This window comes from Aptenodytes forsteri, unplaced genomic scaffold, assembly GCF_000699145.1.
Source record: "Aptenodytes forsteri isolate BGI_AS27 unplaced genomic scaffold, ASM69914v1 Scaffold66, whole genome shotgun sequence".
Classification (NCBI taxonomy): Eukaryota; Metazoa; Chordata; class Aves; order Sphenisciformes; family Spheniscidae; genus Aptenodytes; species Aptenodytes forsteri.
Window position 1 is genome coordinate 968618 of NW_008795131.1, and position 21749 is coordinate 990366.

Below are 21749 nucleotides of genomic sequence, written 5' to 3' on the forward strand. Positions count from 1 at the left end.
GGGGGGGGGGGCCTCGTCATTCCCTCTCCGGCCTCTCAGCCCGAGAGATGGGGTTTAGGAATGTGTGCCAGCTTGGTTGCGGCCACCCAGAACGTGCGTCCTGGCAGGGCGCTCTGGTGTGTAAAAGTGATGGTTTTTTGGAATCCCGTCCTGCCGGGAGCTGTAACAATGTGTGTGGCACCGTACTTGGTGAAAGTTGGCCTTAATGCTCACATACTGTAGCTTTTCCTTGGATTGGGGAGCAATAGTAACTCTTTCTGTAATGAAAACAGCATAGAACACCTATTTATACATCAGTGCACAAGCCCAAACACCAAAAAACTAGCCTAATAAGTATACATGACGTTTAAAGCGTTCAAACACCCCCGGAATGCAATACTGCGTGACAGTTTGGGTTCTGAGACAAAGGGCCAAATGCTACTAAGCTTCATTTGTTTTGCAGTTTCAGCCTGGTGCTACCAAATTCGTGGGAATGTTGGCAAGGAGGTAATTGGGATCGAGAAATGTCTTGGCCATCTAATGACAACACTGCATATGATAAACAGAAGCCGGTCTAAATATTAAACGGAGCAAACTCTTCTTTGTCAAGAGTGTGCATTAACCCATTGATTCCTTTTAAGCACTTGGTCCATATTGCTTTCATCTGCTCCTCAGACCGACAGGACTGTACGAGACTCTTTTGCCCCTGTAAATCCAAGCACCGGAGAAGCCACATGGTAGCTCCTGCCCCTGTAAATCTAAGCACCGGAGAAGCCACATGGTAGCTCCTTAGGTTATTCCCCAGTGCCCTGCTGTGAAAATAATTAGCAGGGTGGCTCTGGTAGCTGGGCTTCGGTGCAGTGAGGATGCCAGGCTGGCTAATGAGGCGTTTTGCCTCCTAGTGGACAAGAGAGGATGAAGGACAGGCTCCCTAAACTGGACTAAAGTTGAGCTTACAGAGTGAACTGCACAGCAAGCCAGGAACTTGAACGTGAGGGAGTCCGAAAGAGCCCCCAGTGGGATCCGAGCACATGGGGAGAATAAGCAAAACCCGCAGGTAAACAAAGAGTCATTGTCCTGCCTTTTACAGCCATCATGTTGTTATTTCGAAACACTATTTATGGAAAGTGTGCTAGCAGCACACTGATTTATGGTAAAGAGGTCAAGAAAATGCCTTCCAGACCCCTTTTAAATTAGTATCCCCCAAGTTCTGAATATTCCACAACTTCCCAATAAAACAATGTCTTTTTCTGAGCAGGCTTGTCTGGTCTCTCCCTCCCATTTATTTATTAAATGCTTTATCTTTTCTGTGGGCAAATCTGCAATACAGATGTGGTTTTGGTGTATCTGTACAGTAGATACAGATTGGCAAAGACCACTCCAAATGCAGACATCCTTTTGCCATTATAGATAAAAAGCAAGGTGCAAGTTTTGGGAGAAAAAGGACTGCTCTGTGCTTGTGAGTTGCACGTACCAGAATTTTTTTAACTTTGAAATGACATAGCTAGACCAGTAAGGCGGTTAGGTGTGGCTACTGAAAAAAGCTCTATCTGTAGTTTCAACAGAACTTCTTTCCTATCAGTATTTGCTACTTGTTCCGGCTATATAACTAAACTGCATAAAGTATATTTTTCAGACTATATTAGTCACCTTTTTATTTCGTTCGTACCCAGTTCAGGAAAGAACAGGAGTAAAACGTTAACTAAAAATGTCATGGATCAACAATATAATGGAGCACATGGGAACCTTTTTGTTTTCAATAATTTTAAAGATTATTTAGGTTTGCTGCTACATTCTTTGTAGATGCGTTTTGTTATATTTTACTCAAATACGGTGTTTGTTCTCCTAACTACATTTTTCTGTCTTATTTTCTGTGAAAATGAAAAAGTGCTTTGTCTCCTGGCAAAGCATTTCTTTCTTTCAGGTAAAAACGATCCTGCATCACTTAGTAGTCCCCTGGAGAAGGTTTTGGGAACATAAGAAGCACGGACTCAAGTGCTTGGCTACATACTGGTTATACAAAGCATCGTGAAGCTTAGCAGAAAGAGAGATTCTTTGTGTTTACCAACCACCATGTTGAGGTGGCAGCCAGATACGAGGCCATGCTGCTCTGAAGTTTTTGCCGTGGTTTTCAGTGGAGGCAGGAGTCACATCTGAGATGGGAAAGTTTTTTCTTCTCTGGCATGTGACAGGAATCTTAATGCTATTCACCTTTCTCTAAAAAATAAGATCTAGGTTATTGCTTTGTTTCACGCAAATGGATCCCTGCAAATGTAGGGCTGCTTCAAGGCATATACGTCTGCGTTGATAGAGAGGATAGGTGGAAGACTACAAGTTCCCAGAGTATTCTAGCAGTTGCCTCACCTGGGACTGGTGTTTCATTCTGGATTTTGAGCAACAGTCATGCAAGGATAACTCAAGAAATGACTATTTAAACCAGCTTCCAAAATAGACTTTTGTGTAATTTTCATATATCCTGTAGCTCTTCCAGGTATTTGAACAGGAAACACTTTTAAAAAACATTTACCACAAGTAAATAATGGAGTTGCTATCTGCAGTTAGCTAAAGGTCCAACATATCAGTTATTAACTACAGTAATCACAGATTGCAATGGTTCTCCAAGCCATTGGAAAGGTGTAATTTGCGCGTGCAATGTTTTTTAGCAGCAGAATTTAAATGTGGAGGAGGAAGCTATAAGGCAGATGTATTCTGACTGAAAAGAGCAATTAGAGGGCAGCCTGTGGTCACAGCATCATGGCTGGTACAAAAAAGACTGGAAGCCTGTGGCCTTATTCCTTCCCATGCTGAAAGCACTGTGGTCAGCACCTGCAGCTTTAGCCCAATGTATCATTTAAAGGATCCGAAGCGATACATGAGCTGGTTTTGTATGCATTTCCAAAACTGACTATTTTCTTTCTTTAATACACTGCAAACATTTCCCTGGCTAACACAACTTATTATTACTACATGTCAGGGCTTTTATTGCATAATCTTGGCGTCAGCTGGAAAAGGCAACAGAGTGGTCCCAAAATGTATCTTACACAGAAAAACAAAAAAAAAAGATAGAAGAGGCAATTCCAGCAAAACATCTGTGGTGACATATTCAGCCCATTATTTTGTCAACAGTGCAAGTATTTGATGGCATAATAAAAGGATACACTTTGCTTAGCAAAAACATTAAGGGATAACAGCCAAGTTAAATAGGGTGCGATTAAAGGTTTGCTTAACCCACGGGATTCCACTTTCAGAAGAATAAAAATAGAGCCATTTTTATCCCTCCTTCCAAGTCCTATTTGTATGCTCTTGTTTGAGGGTTAAAAAAAATCACTTTAAGAAACGGGAGAGCATTTTTTTAATTTATGTTTCATACTGAAAAAAGAAAAAGTTTTGTAAGTTACTCATAATAGCAACAGAATTCTGAATTGCAAGGGGGAAGAATCAAGCCCACCTGGGAGAAGAGATAACAGGAGTTAATCATGTGCAAACTGCTTTGAGGAAAAAGAGCACAATCCGGTTTAAAGCCTCATTTTAAATTATTCCTGTGCACTAATTTTCTGCTTCATTTTATTGACATAATTGATGCCATATTTCAACACATCTTGGAAATACACCGCAATGAGCACATTTCCTTCAGATACATGTTTTTTCAAATAAATAGCAAAGAAATGGTAATTTATTACAGCATATTTTTCACATGAAAGTTGACTTATATGTTTTTGTAGGGGGGGGGGGTGGTGGGCTATGTTTCCTCTCTGTAAGCAAATACTGAATTCTAAAATCAAGTCAGTGTTGTAGTGTCTACAGCATATTACTACATTGGTACGCTTGGCATTCCGGTGGTATTTGAGAGCGTCCAGAAGAAACGTTATTTCAGAGAGACACGTAGCACAGATGGCCAAAAGTATCTATAGAAGTTACAACCATACACATTTTTCTGAACTATGTACAGGAGTACATAGAAGAAAATAAATGTTGCTGGGTACAAACACCAGGAATTTCTATAGCATCCTCCTTTCCAGAAAAAAAAGTATAAAAATGAAATAAAAATGAAGGCTTTTGACTGTCCGCTAAAGTACCATTGTTATTATCATTTCTGAGCAAATTTCCTCCTTGTAAAAAACCTGTACACAGCATGTACACTTGTACACTTCCTAACTTCTATGGCAGGTCTTAGGAACAAAACTAAACCTTTTTTTTAAGGGCAGCATAAATGTTGTACTGGGTTTATGTTGGGACTCTGGGTGCATGTCACTTAGAGGTATTTCTAATTCTAGAGCTTTACAAATTAATTATTATTTACCTTGGTGTTGTGGGTGCTGTAATAAATGACTTGATGAAGATGACAGAGAATGACATTTTTGAGTCTGCAATTAAAACTCCAGAGTTACTAAACTAGAGAACAAATGTGACTCTGACAGTAACTGTATCAGATTTTGGAAAAATTCTGTTGTTTATATTAAACCTTCTCTATTTCAAGTTTTGTAACAAGCTCAGCTGTGCCATAAAATGGAGACTAATACTCTGCTAGAGGGTGGGGTACCGTGCAGCTGTTCCAATGACAAATACTGTAGATAAAGTCACAGTTCGGTTTTCCTGCAGGTAGACAATCCAAAGATCATGCCTCTTCCAGTGCAAAGTACAAGGAAAGAAACAGCATTAGATAAACCTTGTTTCTTGGCAGAAATTGCCATAAATTTCTCAGTTGGAAGTCCTGCATAACACCAAGGAAATCACTGAACAGGCACCTGATTTACATTAGAATAAATGAGTACAGAATGGCTGTTGTAGATGTTTTTGTCTTTTCCCTTCTCCTTTCCCTGTGTTGCATATTATTCTTCAAGAATATAGGAGACATTATTAAAGGTGATTCATCAAATTCCTTTAGATTCAGGTTTAAAGACGGTCTAACAAAATGGCACTGTAAACTCCCCCCTTATTAGTGCTGTACGTGCCTTTCCTGCAAGGCTGCTTCAAAGTGACACAGTTCTTTAGAAAAAAGAGAGCCTGAAGATGTTTAAATTGAGTTTGTAATTAATTTCTTTTTATCTCTCAGAATATCACATCTGGTTAATACAGTCCTCGCTTCAGCTTGTATTGGACTCGCGACAGTTTTGAACTTTGTGAACCTTGAATCTGAAGGTAAACCTCCTGTCACTGGGCACCTGTGAATTCTCTCTCTGGCTGGTTGTGCCCTTCGTGTTGTCTGTTGCTCTTCATACTCTTCTTTATTTTATTTTATTTTATTTTATTTTCAGTCATGTGATGCAGTGATCCAAGTTCAGTACAGAAGAGTCTGTTGGGCTGCCAAAGCCAAAAGACAACCTACAGCAATCCTGAGTCGTGGAAGAGACATAGCAACCTTTGGGATTATTGCTTAGCAACTGCAAACACAGAGGAGTAAAACTCACAGCCCGGCTCCCCAGCAGGTCTGAGAAATCCCTAATTCACTTTTGAGATTTTTAATGGTTGAGAACAGATGGGCATATATTTAATTCCTGTTCATTTGCAAAGCCACTCTGAAAGCAGGAGGAATAAGATCTATTTTGATACCTGCTCCAAAGGTAAGAAAAACAGTTTTTCAAAGCTTCAGAAAGCAAAAGAGAAAGTCTTTCTAAATTTTAATTGTATTGAAAAGAAGATCATGTATGAGAAGGGTATTGGGCTCCTTGTGATTGCTGAGATAAACATGCTCTATGAAGCATGTTAGGGAAAGGCAAAACTATTTCTGCGTGATAGAGCGTCAAAGAGATTGGACTCTGGTTTTGAAAAGACTTTTGTAACGCAAACATCTCCAAAATATTTACCTAGACAAACTTTAGTCTTTCCTGGCCCTGTCCCACCCTTTAAAATCCCCTAACAGAATAACAATGAAACCATAAAAATCTTATTTATGAGCAGATTTGGGTTTTGTACAGAAAACGGGGAGATAATCTTTTTGTACCTGCAGGGATTCCAGCAAGAATATTTCTCTCCCCGAAAAGGAGCCAGGAAAGTGGCATCCTACTAAATAATGAAAAGCTTATCTTGCCTTCAGCTTGAACAAAGGCTTGCAGGAAACTTTATATCACATTTCCAATTTCCTGGGTGTTTCTAAAGCTTGTCTCTGTGCACCGTGCTTACTATTGTTTGGACAATCAAGCCTCCACTTGGGAATGTCAGAGCCCATGAGAGCTCTATATATTATGGGCCAAATTCTCAACTAATGTAAATCAGCACTGAAGTTTATGAGCCAATGGTGTCTTACACAAACTGGAGGTGTGTCCCTGTAATCCTCGACAAATTCCAAGTGTCAGGGGCTGATTTTAGCACTCCTTTGTTGTTTATTTTAGCAGTTATGAGCTGTTTGTATATTCTGCCATACCCTCTTAGTCTTCTTTATCTGTCCTGCGTTAAAGCAGTGGGCATAGTTCTCTGCTCTGCTTCCATTCTTGGAGTTAAGTGAATGCCACAGAATTGAGATAGAACAGTCACACTTAGTTGTTTTTTGTTTTGTTTTGTTTTGTTCAGAGACATAGAGATACTTTATAAACATTTACTAATCCTCAAAATCATCCTAACAAATGGTTGAGAGCAGTGTAGAAAATATATTCATCATCATTCAGAATCAGCCACCTCATAAAGCAGAGTGCAGTTGTCACTTTAACATTGCACAGAAACTGCAGAGCGGATTCATAAAGGATGTTAAAAAATAACATAAGTATTTGAAACTGCAAGAACAGTTTATTTTGGCACAACAAAACCAGCTGATTTGGAATGTGACCAGAACATTTGGTTAACACCCTGCTTTGAACCAGAAAGAGTCTGGTTTTACAGCTTATTGAAAGAAACTCACCTAAGCAAGGAACAATTTGATAGGGTTGACAGGTTTCCCTTTCTACCGGTATAAATCTCCTTTACAGCTCATGTCCTTTGGTAGCAAAACCAGCTACCATCTTAAAACCCTCTGCATGGGTCAGGCAGGCAGCTTGATCCATAAATCCATCTCACTCCCCAGCAAGTAATCATCTTTGAAAACAAATTACCAGAAGATGCCAACAAGCCCATCGAGAAAACAGACATAGAAATTTAGTGCTGTGAAGCATCCTACCTATCCAAGCGGTATTTGGACTCAAACAATGGTTATGAACCAGAAGGTCAACATATTAGTAACTACATTTGTGTGCCAGGAGGGCCGTAGATCACATATATGCATTTCCTGGAGGGCTGAACTCTCTTCAGAACAGCTACAGATGCTTAAACATGAAGAGCAAAACATATCAAAAGCAATGGTATTGCTATGGATACTGAAAGGCCTTAGTGAAAAGCACTTTTAAGTAAGAGCTTGAAAAGGCTAGTGTGGCAGCAAGTTCAAAGTGGAGTTTCATCTTTAATCTGGAAAGGCGTTAGGCCCTCTATTAATATCACCCTTCTCTTGCTGTTGTTTAACACTGGACTGGGGTTTTTTGCAGCATGCTGGTGATTTTTCATGCTTCGAATCGAGTGGTTAGGCAACGTTCTGCTCCATTCTGTATGTGTAAGTCCCATTACAGATGCAGACAGTTATGTGTGGAGACATACAGCCATAGTTTTCAAATTGTGCCTTGTGAGCAACCCAGTTTCTTCCTGATATTTCACAGAATGAACATTTTGAGAATAAAACAGTGGAGTTGGGGAAATTATAAAGGGACATATCTGCAACTCTCTGTAGGTCTGTCTTTTACAGAATAATCTACAAGATGGTGTGCTTGTGAACAGCTTAATTACAGAGTTCGTGGTATAGAGCTTCCCTTTCTGTAGGAGCTCTGCTGACCCGTACAACTTGTGTCCTTGTTACCTTAACAAAATGTCCAGAGGAAAAAATAGTTGCTGAAGTTGAAATTAAGTAGTCTATGGGACAAGCTTCCTCACTGGTTTTCACAGCTACAGAAAAGATGAAGCAGAAGGCGACACGTAGAGAAATCTTGCTCCTAGGCATCTGGTATTTTCCATTACTAGCTTCCTTTGTCTCATATCCACTGGATTTCCTGGCGGCATGGAATGGGACCTAAACAGAAATAATGATACGAGGAGTAACAGGAATCCGCTGGTTAGAACTGGGGGAGAAGACTTCCGAGCACTGTTCACCGCTTGGTTTCTGAGTCTCTAAGTGACCTGGAATTAATCACTTCTCTTCTGTGTCTCAGTTTCTTCTCCCGTAAGAAAGGAACACACTTATTTAGTTGCTCCGTCTCCAAGGGCTGTTGTGATACATAATTAATCTTTATAAATCATTTACTGATCTTTGAAGTAAAGGGGCTGTATTTATTTAAGAGTACAAAGCAGCAGTAACAGAATAAAAAAGGAACATAGAAAAAGAATATTAGTTAATTCCTAACAATGGACTTTCTTCCTGTGTCATCTGCTAGGACACTGCTGCATCTTTCGGCATTGCTGCTTTTGTTCTGTCTCACAGTGATTGAAGTACGGCTGCTCAGCCAGAGGAAGCAGCCCAAACTGCAGGTCTAAAACATCCCAGGCTTGGAGGTAAGAACATGACTGCCACAGAAATGAAGAGAAATCAGGGGAATGATGAGCTGCCATGTCTTAGTAATTATGCTCCGTGGAAAGAGTGTTTTTATGAAAAGGTGCAGCAGAGGTGTCTGAGTCTGCAGAAGGCAAAGGTGAAGACAGTTCGCGCACAAAAGGCAGAAGAAGAAAAGGTAAAGAAGAGAGAACCCTGTGACTGGCTGTCCAAAGAGTGGTTCAGTGAAGAGAAAGAGTCACTAGATACTCGCATCTATTTGCTTGACAAACTCCTACCTACATTAGTCCCAGGAATGGAAAAACTGTTAATGGAAGTGGAAAGAAAGAATGTGCTTGCACCAGACAAAGAACCAAACAAATTTAACCCCATTAATTTTCTTGGAGAATATCTGATGAGACATAACCCTCGGTACTGTATTTCTACAAAACCAGGCCCGTACCTGAGAGGAATGAAGATGGTCACGGAGGAGCTAAAAACTGAGATGCCAGGTACAACATCAGAAAGGTGAGAGAGTTGAAAGCGTGGCTGGTGTCTTGGTCTCGGTTTTACAAAGGGAATGGCGTGACTGCAGCCTGGCTGGCGAAGTGTCGAACAAAATGAGCCTTGTGGAGTACAGCACCGGAGATGGTAGCTGTCTCTCATAAAAACTTGAGAAGCAGGACAAATGCCAGAACATGCCACATAAAATGAAACACTAGTTATTCCTGTTTAAGGCAATATTTTGCCCTTCACAAGTATATAATCCCTCTTTAGACTCTATCTTAATTACATATAGGGAATGCAAACTGCTTTCAAACCAGTCTAGGTTAGTGACAGCAGTTCTTTAGGACAGGTGTTAGTATCAAAGGTCTACGAACTCTTCAGATCATTTCTTCTATATTCTTCCAAACTTAATAAAAAGATAACCTTTTTTTCCTCCTTCAGGATGATTTCTCTTGACCAAACCAACAAGAATATTGTCCTGGAACTGAGGAGAAAGGAGTAGAAACTCCTTCTCCTGGGATTTTTACTTGGGCTTTCCTTTCAGATTCTTTTTTCCCTTTAAAGTAGAAACTGTTTTGTATTTTATCATGTTGCTCATTTCTGGGGTGTATTCTAGGCTGCTTGCTTTAGTATAATATTTAATGACTATTGGAAGGGAGTTCCATGGCACCTTACAATGTGCTAAGGTTGGAATGTGAGTGCATTAGGTGAACAATAATGCTTTAATTTTCATTGCTCTATTCAGAAAAATATAGAAGTGAACATTTGTGTTTACAGATGACCCAGAGGTGATTGTGAATGATGTCAAAATTATTCATTCACTACTAGATCACTTCATTCTATATCTGTGTTTGTAGAATAATGACTTCTATTTGACTGGCTGTCTCTTCTATTTGCATAAATAGTACATACAGCTTGAAAATTGGTTTCAGGGTTTCAGTGTCAGGAATTACGAAAGTAAAATGTTGACGTGTCTTATGCATAAACTCTAAATGAAGATATTTGAAGTTCCCAGTATTATAATGAATAAAAGAATATGTTAAAGCTCTCTCTACTGCTCTGAGTTTCTGTCTGTCTACATTTCTAGTCTACATATTGTTACAGTTCATAGGAACATGCCTTGTGTGAATACAACTAAAGCAGTGTGATAAGTGAATTTCATACAGTCATTTACCTCCTTTTTCCCCACAGATAAAAATAATTATAACTGACTGATCATGGTCAGTGTGTAAGAGTTCAGCTTTTTGGGTTTTCTTCAGAAGCAGACATACAGTAATACAACCAGAGCTGGTAAAAGATTTTCAATTTTATTTTTTATTTTTTAAATGCCGGTCCACTGAAACAAATGGTCTGGGGAAACATCTTCCTTTTCAGTGAGCTTTCCCTCAAGCACAGACTATTCTGGGGGGATGTTTAGAATGCCAGCCTTGCCACACCTTTGTTTTGGGGACTGTTTCACCATTCATATTGCTTCACAGAGGGACACCTGGATGCAGGAAGTGCAGAACCATATCTCATTTTTATTTTGCAAAAGAAATTGAATTAAAATACATAAAATTTCTTGGGAGTTTGGATTGGGTTTTTTGTTTGGTTTTGTTTTGGTTTTTTTTCCTCCTGCTAAAATACTCTTAGCTTTCATTGCGAATCAGAGCTTATTTCTGGAGAGATCAGATCTTCCTGTAGAATGCAAAGTGTTGGCTGCCAGCGACATGTTATCTTGGCCTTGGCTGTTAAGTCCATGTTTACATTTGGAGACAGGTTCTCAATTTGTAGCTATCAGAACTGATGCAAAGGAAGTGACTATTTGGTTTTGTTGGTTTTTTTTCCTCCTGCTAAAATACTCTTAGCTTTCATTGCGAATCAGAGCTTATTTCTGGAGAGATCAGATCTTCCTGTAGAATGCAAAGTGTTGGCTGCCAGCGACATGTTATCTTGGCCTTGGCTGTTAAGTCCATGTTTACATTTGGAGACAGGTTCTCAATTTGTAGCTATCAGAACTGATGCAAAGGAAGTGACTATGAACACTTGCAGAAATCAGTCTCTCCGTAGACAGCGCTGCCACGGGGGTTTATGTAGACATAGCTGTAGCAGGTTTTGCATATCCGCTGGTAGTAGTATCATGGGATTTGCATTCTCAGCAGCTCAGGATTTACATATTTGTGACGGCTGTATTGTGGGATTTGCATAGGATTCTTAAACCACAGCAGCACAGAGGTTTTTACCGACACCATGTAGCACTGAGACTCGTAAGGTGAGTCACTGGCTTTCTCAACATGAAAAAAATGTTACAAGAGAAATGCCAGTCTGTGCTCAAAATCTCTCACATAAGCACCAGAAAGATGAGGAGTGAAATTCTGGCCCCAGTGAAACTCCCGGGAGCCTTGACGTTACCTTCAGGAAAGGCAGGATTTCACCACAGGTTCTTATCTAAAACTTACCAACCCTCAGTGAGCTCTCGCAGGCTTCCTCCAGCCTCTCCTTAACTGCCACCTGACTGGGAGTCAAGGCATGCGGGAGAACAGATGGGAGAAATTCCTTATCCAAATGGATTGATACCTGAGACAGAGACTTTATTTGTCCAGGGACGGTAGTCCTTCAGTCTGAGTCACCCATCCTTGTGTGGGAGTTAGGCGGCTGTCTTCCTGAAGAAACATGTTTCGTTCTGCAGGGAGAAGTCACCCTCGCTGCCATCTCATCTTTTCTGGAAAGTCTAATACTGAAATGAGCTCACTTTGAAACGGGTGCCCAGCACTGTTATAGCCTGTTTTGCCATTATTGTCTAGGGAGGAAACACTTTGTCCCACACCAGGGACAGGACACCAGGCAGAGGGTGCAGCTGCCTGGTGTTTTAGGACCCTAGAAATAAATGCAAAACTGCAGCACAGTGCAGGTGCAGCATGCAATGTAACTTGGGCTGGGCACTGCCCAGGTTAATCACCAGAGCACCTCGGCAACTCCTAGCATGGCCTTAGCCCTGCTTTCAGCTTGCAGACCGCTCCTGAGGAGGAGCTGCAGCTAGAAATGGTCTGGGTTTCTCTTTCTGTCTGTAGCATACATTGGAGGAAAATCTGTCAGTCCATTTAGCTTGGTACCTGCTCCGTATCTCCTCTTTGCTGTGTCTGTGAAGGAGTCAGAAGACAGGAAATTATTTTACCCTTCCCCTGCTATCAAAGCGCCGGAGGCTGAACTGGCTCAGCAGGCACTTGGGCAATGCCCACAATTGATTAAGGAACCCAGTTATTCATTAAGAAACCTCTGTGATAAGTGGTCATGAAGAACAAGTACCTGGTGATAAAACTGACTGTGATCAAAGCGTAATGCTGTAACATGTTAAACAGGCTTTTCTATTCATTAATGAAAATACCATTCTTTTATAATTTCTAGGATGACCCCGTAGCAACAGAAAAGAGCAGGGACAGGATCAGCCCATCTTCACTATACGTGAAATGCAGGGGGAGGAAGGGAGCAGAAATTGTTAGTTAAAATACAGTTTCTGGACTCGTGTGCTCTCAGGTACAAAAGAGGCGCAGTTCCCCTTGCTCTGATTAGCTATAGAGGGTGTGAGAGCCACAGAGGTGTGCAGGGCAGCTGTCTCAATGCAGAGAGATTCCAGCAGCCCCCGTGAGCAGGAACTGTTCTCCCCATATGAACTGATCCTTTGGCTTTAAGCATTTTGAACTTCCTAAAGGCTCCATTTCGTAAGTGAACAAAGTCAAAACCAAAGCAGATCAGTTCTACGGGATCAATTTTATTCAGTTCTTTCGTTGCGCGAAATGAAGGATTGGGAAAAACGTGGCTGGGTGATTAGAGGAGCAAAGAAAACGGAAGGAAGAGGAAAGGGAGGTACTTTTAGTCCAAGCTTGCAAAGTCTGTGTGTTCAAAATGACGGAGAGGTTGGTGTATTACCCCTGTCCTAAGGCAGTAAGGACTTTATTGTGTGAGACTGCTTAAGACATTTCATTGAATGTTGTTCTTTGCCAGTGAAGTGCTCATGTGAAATGGTACTTGGGCTTTGAGACGAATGCATACTGATGCAATTTTGTTGGTAAATCAAGTGTAGCAAAATTAGGCACCTCTGTTCCTGCTAAAATTGAAAGAAAATTGAGGGACATCTACACAACAAACGATTAATGCCATTATAAATGTGAAGGTAACATTTATCACTGTTGAAACGACACAAACTAGGAGAGCTGTACAGATGATTTTCACTTAAATGTCCACCATATACTCTACAAGAGGCTCTCTCCACATGCATGTATCTGACACTCAGAGGTTATTTCTTCAGATTCATAGTTATACTAGATCTCAGGAGATGATACATGTCAGAATATAAATACTCCCACCTCCTTGGAGCTGCCTTCTGAAAACACAGATTACTGATATCTAGTCCAATAGTCACACTAGTAATTTTGTGCCCCAAACATCAAGTATTTCTTTGGAAAAAAATCTGCTTGTACTGGAAGGACAAGAATTTCAGTAAGAAGTTATTTCCTTTCCTTTTGTTCTTCAGGGTAGGCTTAATCTAGCTTAAATATGTTTATGATGGTATCTTTCTAAACCATATTCCCATGTCCTACAGGCTGGCCAGGATGAAGTCTGAGGCAAAGAACAAACGAAAGGAAAGGGAGCAGGTGGACAATATGAAGTCTCAGGTGAAAGAGATGAGAAAGGAGGCCCTGGCAATTCAGTTCAAGGAGTGGGCAGTGGATGTCAGTGGCAGAATACCATTTGCACTGGTAACTAGAGATGATCCTTGTTAACACACTGCTGTGATTGTTCCAGACAGGAGGAGAAGGAAGTTTGTGACAGTGCCGTCTGCCCTGGCGTGGCAGCATGGAGCAAAAGGATGGGTAATGGCTCTGACATCCCTTAGGGCCAGGGTGCAGGTCGCTGTCTACCACTTAGCCTCACCAAGCCCTGATTCCCCACGAGCACATGGAAGGATTGCGATGCATTCTCCACAGAGGTCCTGGGAAGCTAAATGCCCTGTAAGGTACTCAGACGCTCCTGAGGTTGTGGGATACATACCTCATCACTGGATGTCCTTCTCTGCAGCTGGTTATCCCTCAGAATCCCCTTAAAAAGGTCCGAGGCAGCCACTCTTGCTCTCCTGTGGCCTCCATTAAATCTTTCTACCCCTGTGACTCATACAAATTGATACCGCAGCTCATAAAAGATGAGATTTGCAGTAATTGTAATACATCTCTTGGTAGGAGCATCTTTCTTACAAGTCACACAAGGCCCCTAGGAAATTGTCCTGTGGTTGCACACAGCACAACATAGACAAGGTCTACATTTAACAGGACCCACCTATGTGTGGTAAGAAGCATCGCTGGCCCATATGACTAATTATTCCAGGTGATTTGTTTTAGTAATTGCCTACTGTTGTCTGCATGAAACAGGCCTTTGACTATTACCTTGATTTGTAGGTTCAGAGTGCTCTGAGGTCTTTTCCCGATGTCATTGCTTCTACTCCCATAGATGTGAGAAAAGGTAAGTTTTCGATGTGTCTCCTTCAGTTTTATTTCTGTGGTCTGAATTCTGATGCAAACTGTGAGCAAACAGTGAATGGATTTGATAATAGAGGAAGAATCTCTTAAGGGTAGATACACCAGCTAGGATATTAACCACAAATCTTCAGACAGATTGGAAAGAGACTGAACCACCACGTGGTTCACTAATATGATCTTGAAAAGTATGGAAAGAAGTTTAAAAAATCTTTCAGAGAGATAGAAAGATCAGATGCAGGCCCTTTCCACTTACATCCCGCATTAGCCAGACTTTGCCATGTGCTTGTCACGATTTTTAAGAATCACTGTAACAACCTCCTTCATCTACTCTATCCCGCGGTGTTCCTTGTCCCATGGGAGGTCTTGGAAATCCCATGAGCAGCTTGGCATACTGGGAGGTATGGAAGAAAGGTAGGATCAAAAAAATTAAAGTCTGACAGTCTTGTTAACTTTTCTAGTTTCGGGGAAAATGCTGAAGCTTACCTAACTCTCCACCAAATCACACATCTTGTCTAGCCGTTCCCTTTGCCAGTCCCAGGCATGCCAGCGACGCACGGCACAAGGGCCTCTGTATCAGAGCACAGGAAGATTTCCATAATTCCTGCCCACTTTACAGAGCTTACACTTGACCTCCCCGCATAACGATAATTGAATAGATAGAGCCAGGAACATTGAAGTGGCAACATACAGCCTGCTGCCAGCCCTTTACATCGATAGCCTGTAATGATTATCAATAATAACAAATCTGCCTTTGCTGGAAAATGGGATGATAAGCAGGGAACCTCCAGAGTGCATTTCTGCTTGCTGCTGAACTCCCCTCTGTCTAGAGCTTGCCCTTGCTCGGCCCTTTCTATGTCACAGAGTTGTTCCTCTGAGTAATCATCCTGTATTGGTAGTACGTTGTGCGAGTGCCAGACACAGCCCTTGTGCTCCTGCTGTGGTGGCTGCGGTTCTCCAGCGTGAGCAGACACCGGGACGTGAGGTTGAGAAGGAAGTTTCTGTCCAGATGCTTGCTCTCCAGGTGCTGGAGGTGCTTTATGTCGTATTTCACTAACAGTGCGGCTCCATTTCTTAATGTGTTTCATTTAATAGCATCCAATATTCATTATGGAACATTAAGCTTTGTTTTATAGTTTAATAAAGATAATGTACAGTTTAGGAATGTCTTAAGCGACAAGAGATAAATGCATTCCATGGTGAATTTTCTCTTTATTCCTGATACATTGTAGAAGAAAGAACAGAAAAATAATCCCAACAGAAATAGCATGTCTGTGCTCAAAGACCTCATTCAGAAATCTGTGTAGACATTTGACATACCTTCTCAGTGCCATTATAGCAGCCCAGAAGCTGACCAAAAGACAGTTTTGAATATCATAACCAGTAAAAATATTCCCACAGAGCTGCTTGGGAAAATTACTGACTTTCAGATTCCACTCTTGCAAAGCAGAATCCATGTCCCCAGTATTTTAAGGCTGTTTTACCTGTTTGTTAAATCAAAAGTATTTTCTTCCCTCACATAATTCATAAAATCATTGCAATTTGCACCAACATGTGTCAAGAATAAATATGACCATACAGTTCTGAATAGATAAGTGCAGATTCTCAGCAAGAGAAATATGTAAGAATCAGATTTAGATAGCCTCTGTACAGTCAGATGCTTCAGCTATTGTGTAGGATAACCTCAAATAATGTAATCCAACATGAGAAGAAAGTTAATATAACATAACAGTGTGCAAAAAAATGTGTACAATATGAAAAACCACAACTGTGTGCTTTCTAAACCAATATCCCTTCATTTTTTACTAGCAATCTATGACAGGAAGCTGGAAACCGTAGACACGTTGGAAAAAAAAGTAAACATAGATGAATTCACAGAGGTGAGAAATGAAATAAGAGCATCTGATTCAGAATATGATGTTTATCACAAAGTAGTAGCATTTCCCTGGGGACAGCTAAGCTGAGTAAGTGAAGGGCTTCACTTCTCCAGCGTCCCAGGTAACTGGTTGTATCAGGACACTTCACGTTCCATCTCCGTATCCATCCTCTGCTGTCACAACGCTTCCATTCTGGCCAGCAAGGGGGAAGTCTTTTGCTTTCCTCAGAGCTGCAGCCTGTGCCGCTCTCTGAGAAGTTACTCTAGAAGCAGTGGGTTTTAGGACACCCCTTTCAGTCCCTTTCTGGAATGCCAAAGCCCTGAATCACCTGTGAATCCAGGTTTTGCGTTGGCTGCTCAAGGGAGGTTCGGTGTCCCAATATAACCATTAGCCTGAGGTAATTAGTACTGTCCCCAAAGTATTGTTATTTCTGATTAAGTTCTATTAACCATAGCAAAACCTAACAAGTGATGAACCGGGATGAGAAGCTCTACCGTTTTTGCCCTGAACTATTACTGGCCTGAATCATAACCAAACTGCAACAAGCATCACAAATGTGTGAGAAGCATAACCGGGCTGAAAAACACGCAGTTTTAAAATCAAAAGCTGTCACTGAGAAACATCAGAAGTGTGTTTTTAACTCGCCAAAATCAATAAATGCAGTGGGAAGTTTCACCCCATTACTCTACTCTTCATCAATTTGAAAACAACCAAATCAGTTCAAACTATATTTACTGAAAAACTCTCCAGGCCAAGACTTTGCCAGCCATTTCTACCTACGACAGAGCTAAATTTTATGGCTGGGTAATTAAACCTGTGAAAAGGGATGTTTAGAATAGAAATAATGACAGACCCTCAATTGCAGCAGTGCTAGTGGGTGCTGTTACGCTAATTAAAAACGGAGTATAAAGCAGCTGTGCAGAGACTAATTTCAAGCAACCATGTATGATTTTTGTGCCTTCTTCGCTCTCGGGAGACTCACATGTTCGGTATTTTGCCCAGAGATGCATTTTTATGATAACTTGTTGAAGGCTTTTTTAAGCATGAAATGAGGTATTTTTAAATGTAACCTCAGAATAACTGCATTTAATTAAGAAAACTATTGTGGATAATGGGAGCCCAGAGGATTGCTGTTGTCACTGAAATGAAGCATCAATCCATAACCCTTATGGTACATGTGTAGGCACTGAATGAATTCATGCTCCATTAGCATTAGAAAAATGTTTTAAAATATATTTTGTGTACTCTTTATTTTAACTCAATTAAAGATATGACAACAGAGATCAGAAGTACAAAAGATACGGACTGTCAAGCTGTCTGATTTACCAGCCAGTGCAACGTTGTTCTCAGAATATGTTCTCTGACGCTTTTTCCAGTCCGGTTTTAATTGAAGCAAATGATGAGGCTTTCATCACTTCCCTTGGGAGCTGCGCCGTAATCACTGGCTTCGCTCTCAGGACAGGGCTGTTTCTAATCCTCAGCTACAATTTACCTTTGTTCATCAGTTTGCATCATCCACCAAAACCAGAGAGAGGGATGATCTTTCTCCACACTGGTCCAGGCCCTTTCACATGTGGAAAGCATTGCTTTTTAATGGACCTTAAAATTAAATGGTGCCTTTTTTTTTCCCCTTGAATTCAGTGCAGCTTTGGGTTATTTAAAGGCTGTTAGAAACTCAGTAGAAAGACCTCACACGTTGTTGTTGTTGGGTTTCGGGGGTTTTTTTTGGACATGCGAAACAGTGGCTGTTGAATTTTTACATCCTTCATGAGAAGCTCGTGGGGTCGTTTATATTAAAAGTGTTTAATTCTCAGAGACCGGTCCTTAATAGTTTATTTCACAGGCTTTGTACTCTAACATGCAGAATCCCCAGCAGTCTGACACCAAGGGAGATACTCACATTGCCTTTGTAGGGTCAGAATCAGGCTTTAAAGGTGAGATTATTTTTCATGATTACATATGGCTTCCTCGATTTCTATTGAGATCAGCAGGAACAAAAAGCAAAGATCCATTGTTAGTGATGATAATGTGTTCACAAACTACAGCGAGGTCTCACACTGGATAGCAAGAAGGAGGTGTGCCAGCTTTCTTCTGATGGGTGTCAAAATCTCTTGGTTAATAATAAATAAATGTGTGCTTATTATGTGTACAGTACTTTACACAGTAGAGTGCTTTACACACATCAGCTAAGAAAAGCTTATGACTCTACGATAGTTCCTCCTGCCCACATAGCTGAACATACGCGCCTAAAAATTTTCTGTGGAGCTGTTAGACAGCAGTATTAATACACAAGCCTTTGGATGTGTCATCAAGATGACATACAAAATGACAAGCTGCTTGTCCAACCTGCCTTCTCCCAACTGCTGTCATCTTTAAGGTTCATCTGTCACAGGGCTCCGGGTTGTAATAGCTCTGAAGAGCTGGTAGATACACGTAGCCCCAGATCTGCCGCCTTCTCTCCAACCCACCTACATCCTCTCTTTTTATGCTGAAATGCAGAAAAAACATACATTGCGCTAGGAGTTCTTCTTTCCCACGAGCCACCCCTCAGGCCATTGGCTGCTGCTTTTCTGCTCTTCCTCTCTTCTCCACTTGTCCCATATATTTGGAAATTTTGCAATAGAGACATGAATAATAACATATATTAATATTTCAGTTTGTTAATGCCTGTGCGGCATTTCAACAAGTCCAAGATGTTCTAGCACTTATGTCAGGTATCCGTACTCTAAAAATGGGACAATGGGAAACATTCTGTGTTTTGCAAATTCCTCCTTTTAACTGTATGGGCTCCCTGTTACGGTGGCTGGCTCCAGAAACCTGCTATAATAATTCAGCACAGGCTTTGGGATCGTGGTTTGTTCTGATGGCCATTATTATTTATGTCATGCACAGCAGATTTTTAGAACCATATTGCTTTTGCTCATAAAACCCACATGGCTATAAATCCAAAGTGTTAAAGTGTCTTCAAGGCTAGAACTTAAAATAAATCTCGAGTCAGTAGTATTCCCAGTGTCAGAGGACTTAGGTGACAGCAGGCTCATTTTCGAAAGGTTCTTTCCTTTTTTTATTGTATCCAGACTGGTTGGTTCTCTAAACACTGAAGTTGTGGGCAATGGTCATTCTGTGGCATTAGAGAGTTGAGTGAGTGTCAGCTATGCAAAAACTAATGGCTCAAAATGCCTCCTTGGGAGTAAAGTCAGGAATACTAAATGCTGCAGAAAACCGTGGAGAACTTACATCCTCCCTGAGATAACCTAGCTTAAGCAATGACATTTCATAGGAGGGATTCTGATCCAGCATCTCTGAAGCACTGAACATGGTAAGTGAGCTCTGGGCCAGGAAAGGAACTGTTCAAGATGCATTTGTGCAGTGTCCCAGGCTTGTTTGGAGAATAGTGCTGCTTCTGAAAGAAAGAACAAAGTAGGCAGCGTAGCGTCCGTGCACCGAGCCTGCGTTGCATTAGCAGATTAAACTCCAAATTCCTGTATATTTCATTGCATGCAATAGCTTTTTCAGAGTTCAAATAAAGATGAAAATACTTGAAGAAAGCTAACCATTTACACTGTTGCTTTCTCTCCATAGTATGTCCATTCCTACACTGAACATTTTTCAAACGACATGTTCCAAGAAATCCTGAAGCATCTCTGTCAGTGTGCTGATGACTTCCAAGAAGCAATAAGACATGATATGCGGAGGCAAATGTTTACTGATCTCTTCCTAGATTGTGATTATGGAAAGGTAGGCAAAGCAGCTCTCAACCTTTCAATATGGTGATGCTTCCAGTTTGGTATTTCTCTGGGTCACTGCCTTCTTTTTATTCTTCATGACTCCAGATAGTCTCTTTGTGCTTACTCAGCATTATTTTAGAGGACAATAGGTGCTGCATTGTCTTAAAATTCATAGTTCTTAGACACCGAAATAGCTAATAGCCTATAAGCTGATGGCTAATTAGAAACTGAATGACCTAATGTGATGACTTGGGGCTGAAGTTTGATGATTCTGGAGAAGAAATGAACCACAGACTTTACTACTTCTGGTCGTTACCTGTTCCCATAGCACGTTCAGAATGTTTGGGTCCTAATTTGTCTATTCAGCCATACTTCAGAAAAGATAACCTGATATAGACTGACCTTAACAAATGTGCACATTGCTACAATAGTAACATATATTGCATTTATTATGTTGCATTAATTTACACACCTTGAGGGCTTCTATCAATAAATCTCATAATAGTTTAAATTTAAAATGCAAAATAATCTGTCTTTACAACCTCTCTGAGGAAAGTACTGTGAACTTCAGCCACAGTTTATGGACAGGAAATTAAAATACGAGTCAGTTACAGAGCTGGAAATGGAACTCAAAAGCCATAATTTGGTTTTCAGCAGCTCTAAACTCTATCTAGCATCCTCTGAATACACCTGCATCCCCATTTAAAGGGGAAAAAAAAAGCTAGACTTATTAGAAAACCGGTAAATAGTAGGAGCTGAGGAATCAATGGCATAAGCTATTGCTAAAAACTTGGGCTTCATCCAAAAAGTATGGTACTTGTTATGAGTAGCCTCAGTTAGCCAGATGCTGGCTACTACACAGCAAATGGTTGCCATAATCTTACAGTTTCCTCCCCTACATAAATTATATATTCCATCCAGCACTCCTCTAGTGATGTTTACAGCATGCCTACCCAGAATGAACTGTGCTCTACAATGGCATGCTAATAATGTCATTACCTCTAAGAGAATGGAATTACAGAGCACGTTTCAACACCAATGGTGTGTTTTAGAGAATAGCAGGCAAGCTGCTGTTTCAGGGATGAGGAAAGAAATGTGTCTACTTCTCAGTTAGAAGACATTTCATTCTCCTATTGCTCTGTCAAGAAGAGCTGCGATGGATCCTCCTGGGTAGAGTAATATAGAAAGCCAAGTCCTATCTTTGCCATGCATTTTGAAAGGATCCCTTCTTTCCCTTTCACGTTTTAATGTGACTTTCTTCCTATTATTTCTGTGGCAGTAATCACCATATCCGTGCTACTAATCCCAGTGGAATCTCAGGGGCAAAGAGCCAAAAATACTAGCACAACATAACAAGAGTGAGCAGCTATCACCACAGATGCCATCGCTGCCCAGAAAAAAATGAGCAGAGCACAAACATGGTTGCTGTTTCTAGCCTCCGAGGTAGCCTTCCTCCGCAAATTGAGTTTCTAAACTGTAGTGTGGACCACGCAGTTCTTTTAAACCTGACCTGGTTTCTTTTGTATAGCTCTAATAAGTCCTGCCGTACTGTACCGACAGGGAAGATAAAAGATGCAAACTAACCCAGGGACTTCTACCACTTGAATGTCATCCATTACCTGCAGTACTCATTCTGCAAAGCACAGCAAAGCAGTTGTTTCAGTTCCTAATT

The 21749-nt window shown here is 40.9% G+C and overlaps 1 protein-coding gene across 1 annotated transcript in view; it reads left to right on the top strand.

The window, feature by feature from the left end:
* The window catches only part of EFCAB5 (EF-hand calcium binding domain 5), a 104913-nt gene that overhangs the window by 61112 nt on the left and 22052 nt on the right, over positions 1–21749 (top strand). Inside the window, exons 2-6 of the mRNA XM_019471767.1 lie at positions 8420–8986; positions 13545–13701; positions 14395–14458; positions 16282–16352; positions 19932–20087. Of these exons, the coding sequence (XP_019327312.1) occupies positions 8420–8986; positions 13545–13701; positions 14395–14458; positions 16282–16352; positions 19932–20087 (1015 nt within the window). The remainder of the gene's footprint in view (positions 1–8419; positions 8987–13544; positions 13702–14394; positions 14459–16281; positions 16353–19931; positions 20088–21749) is intronic.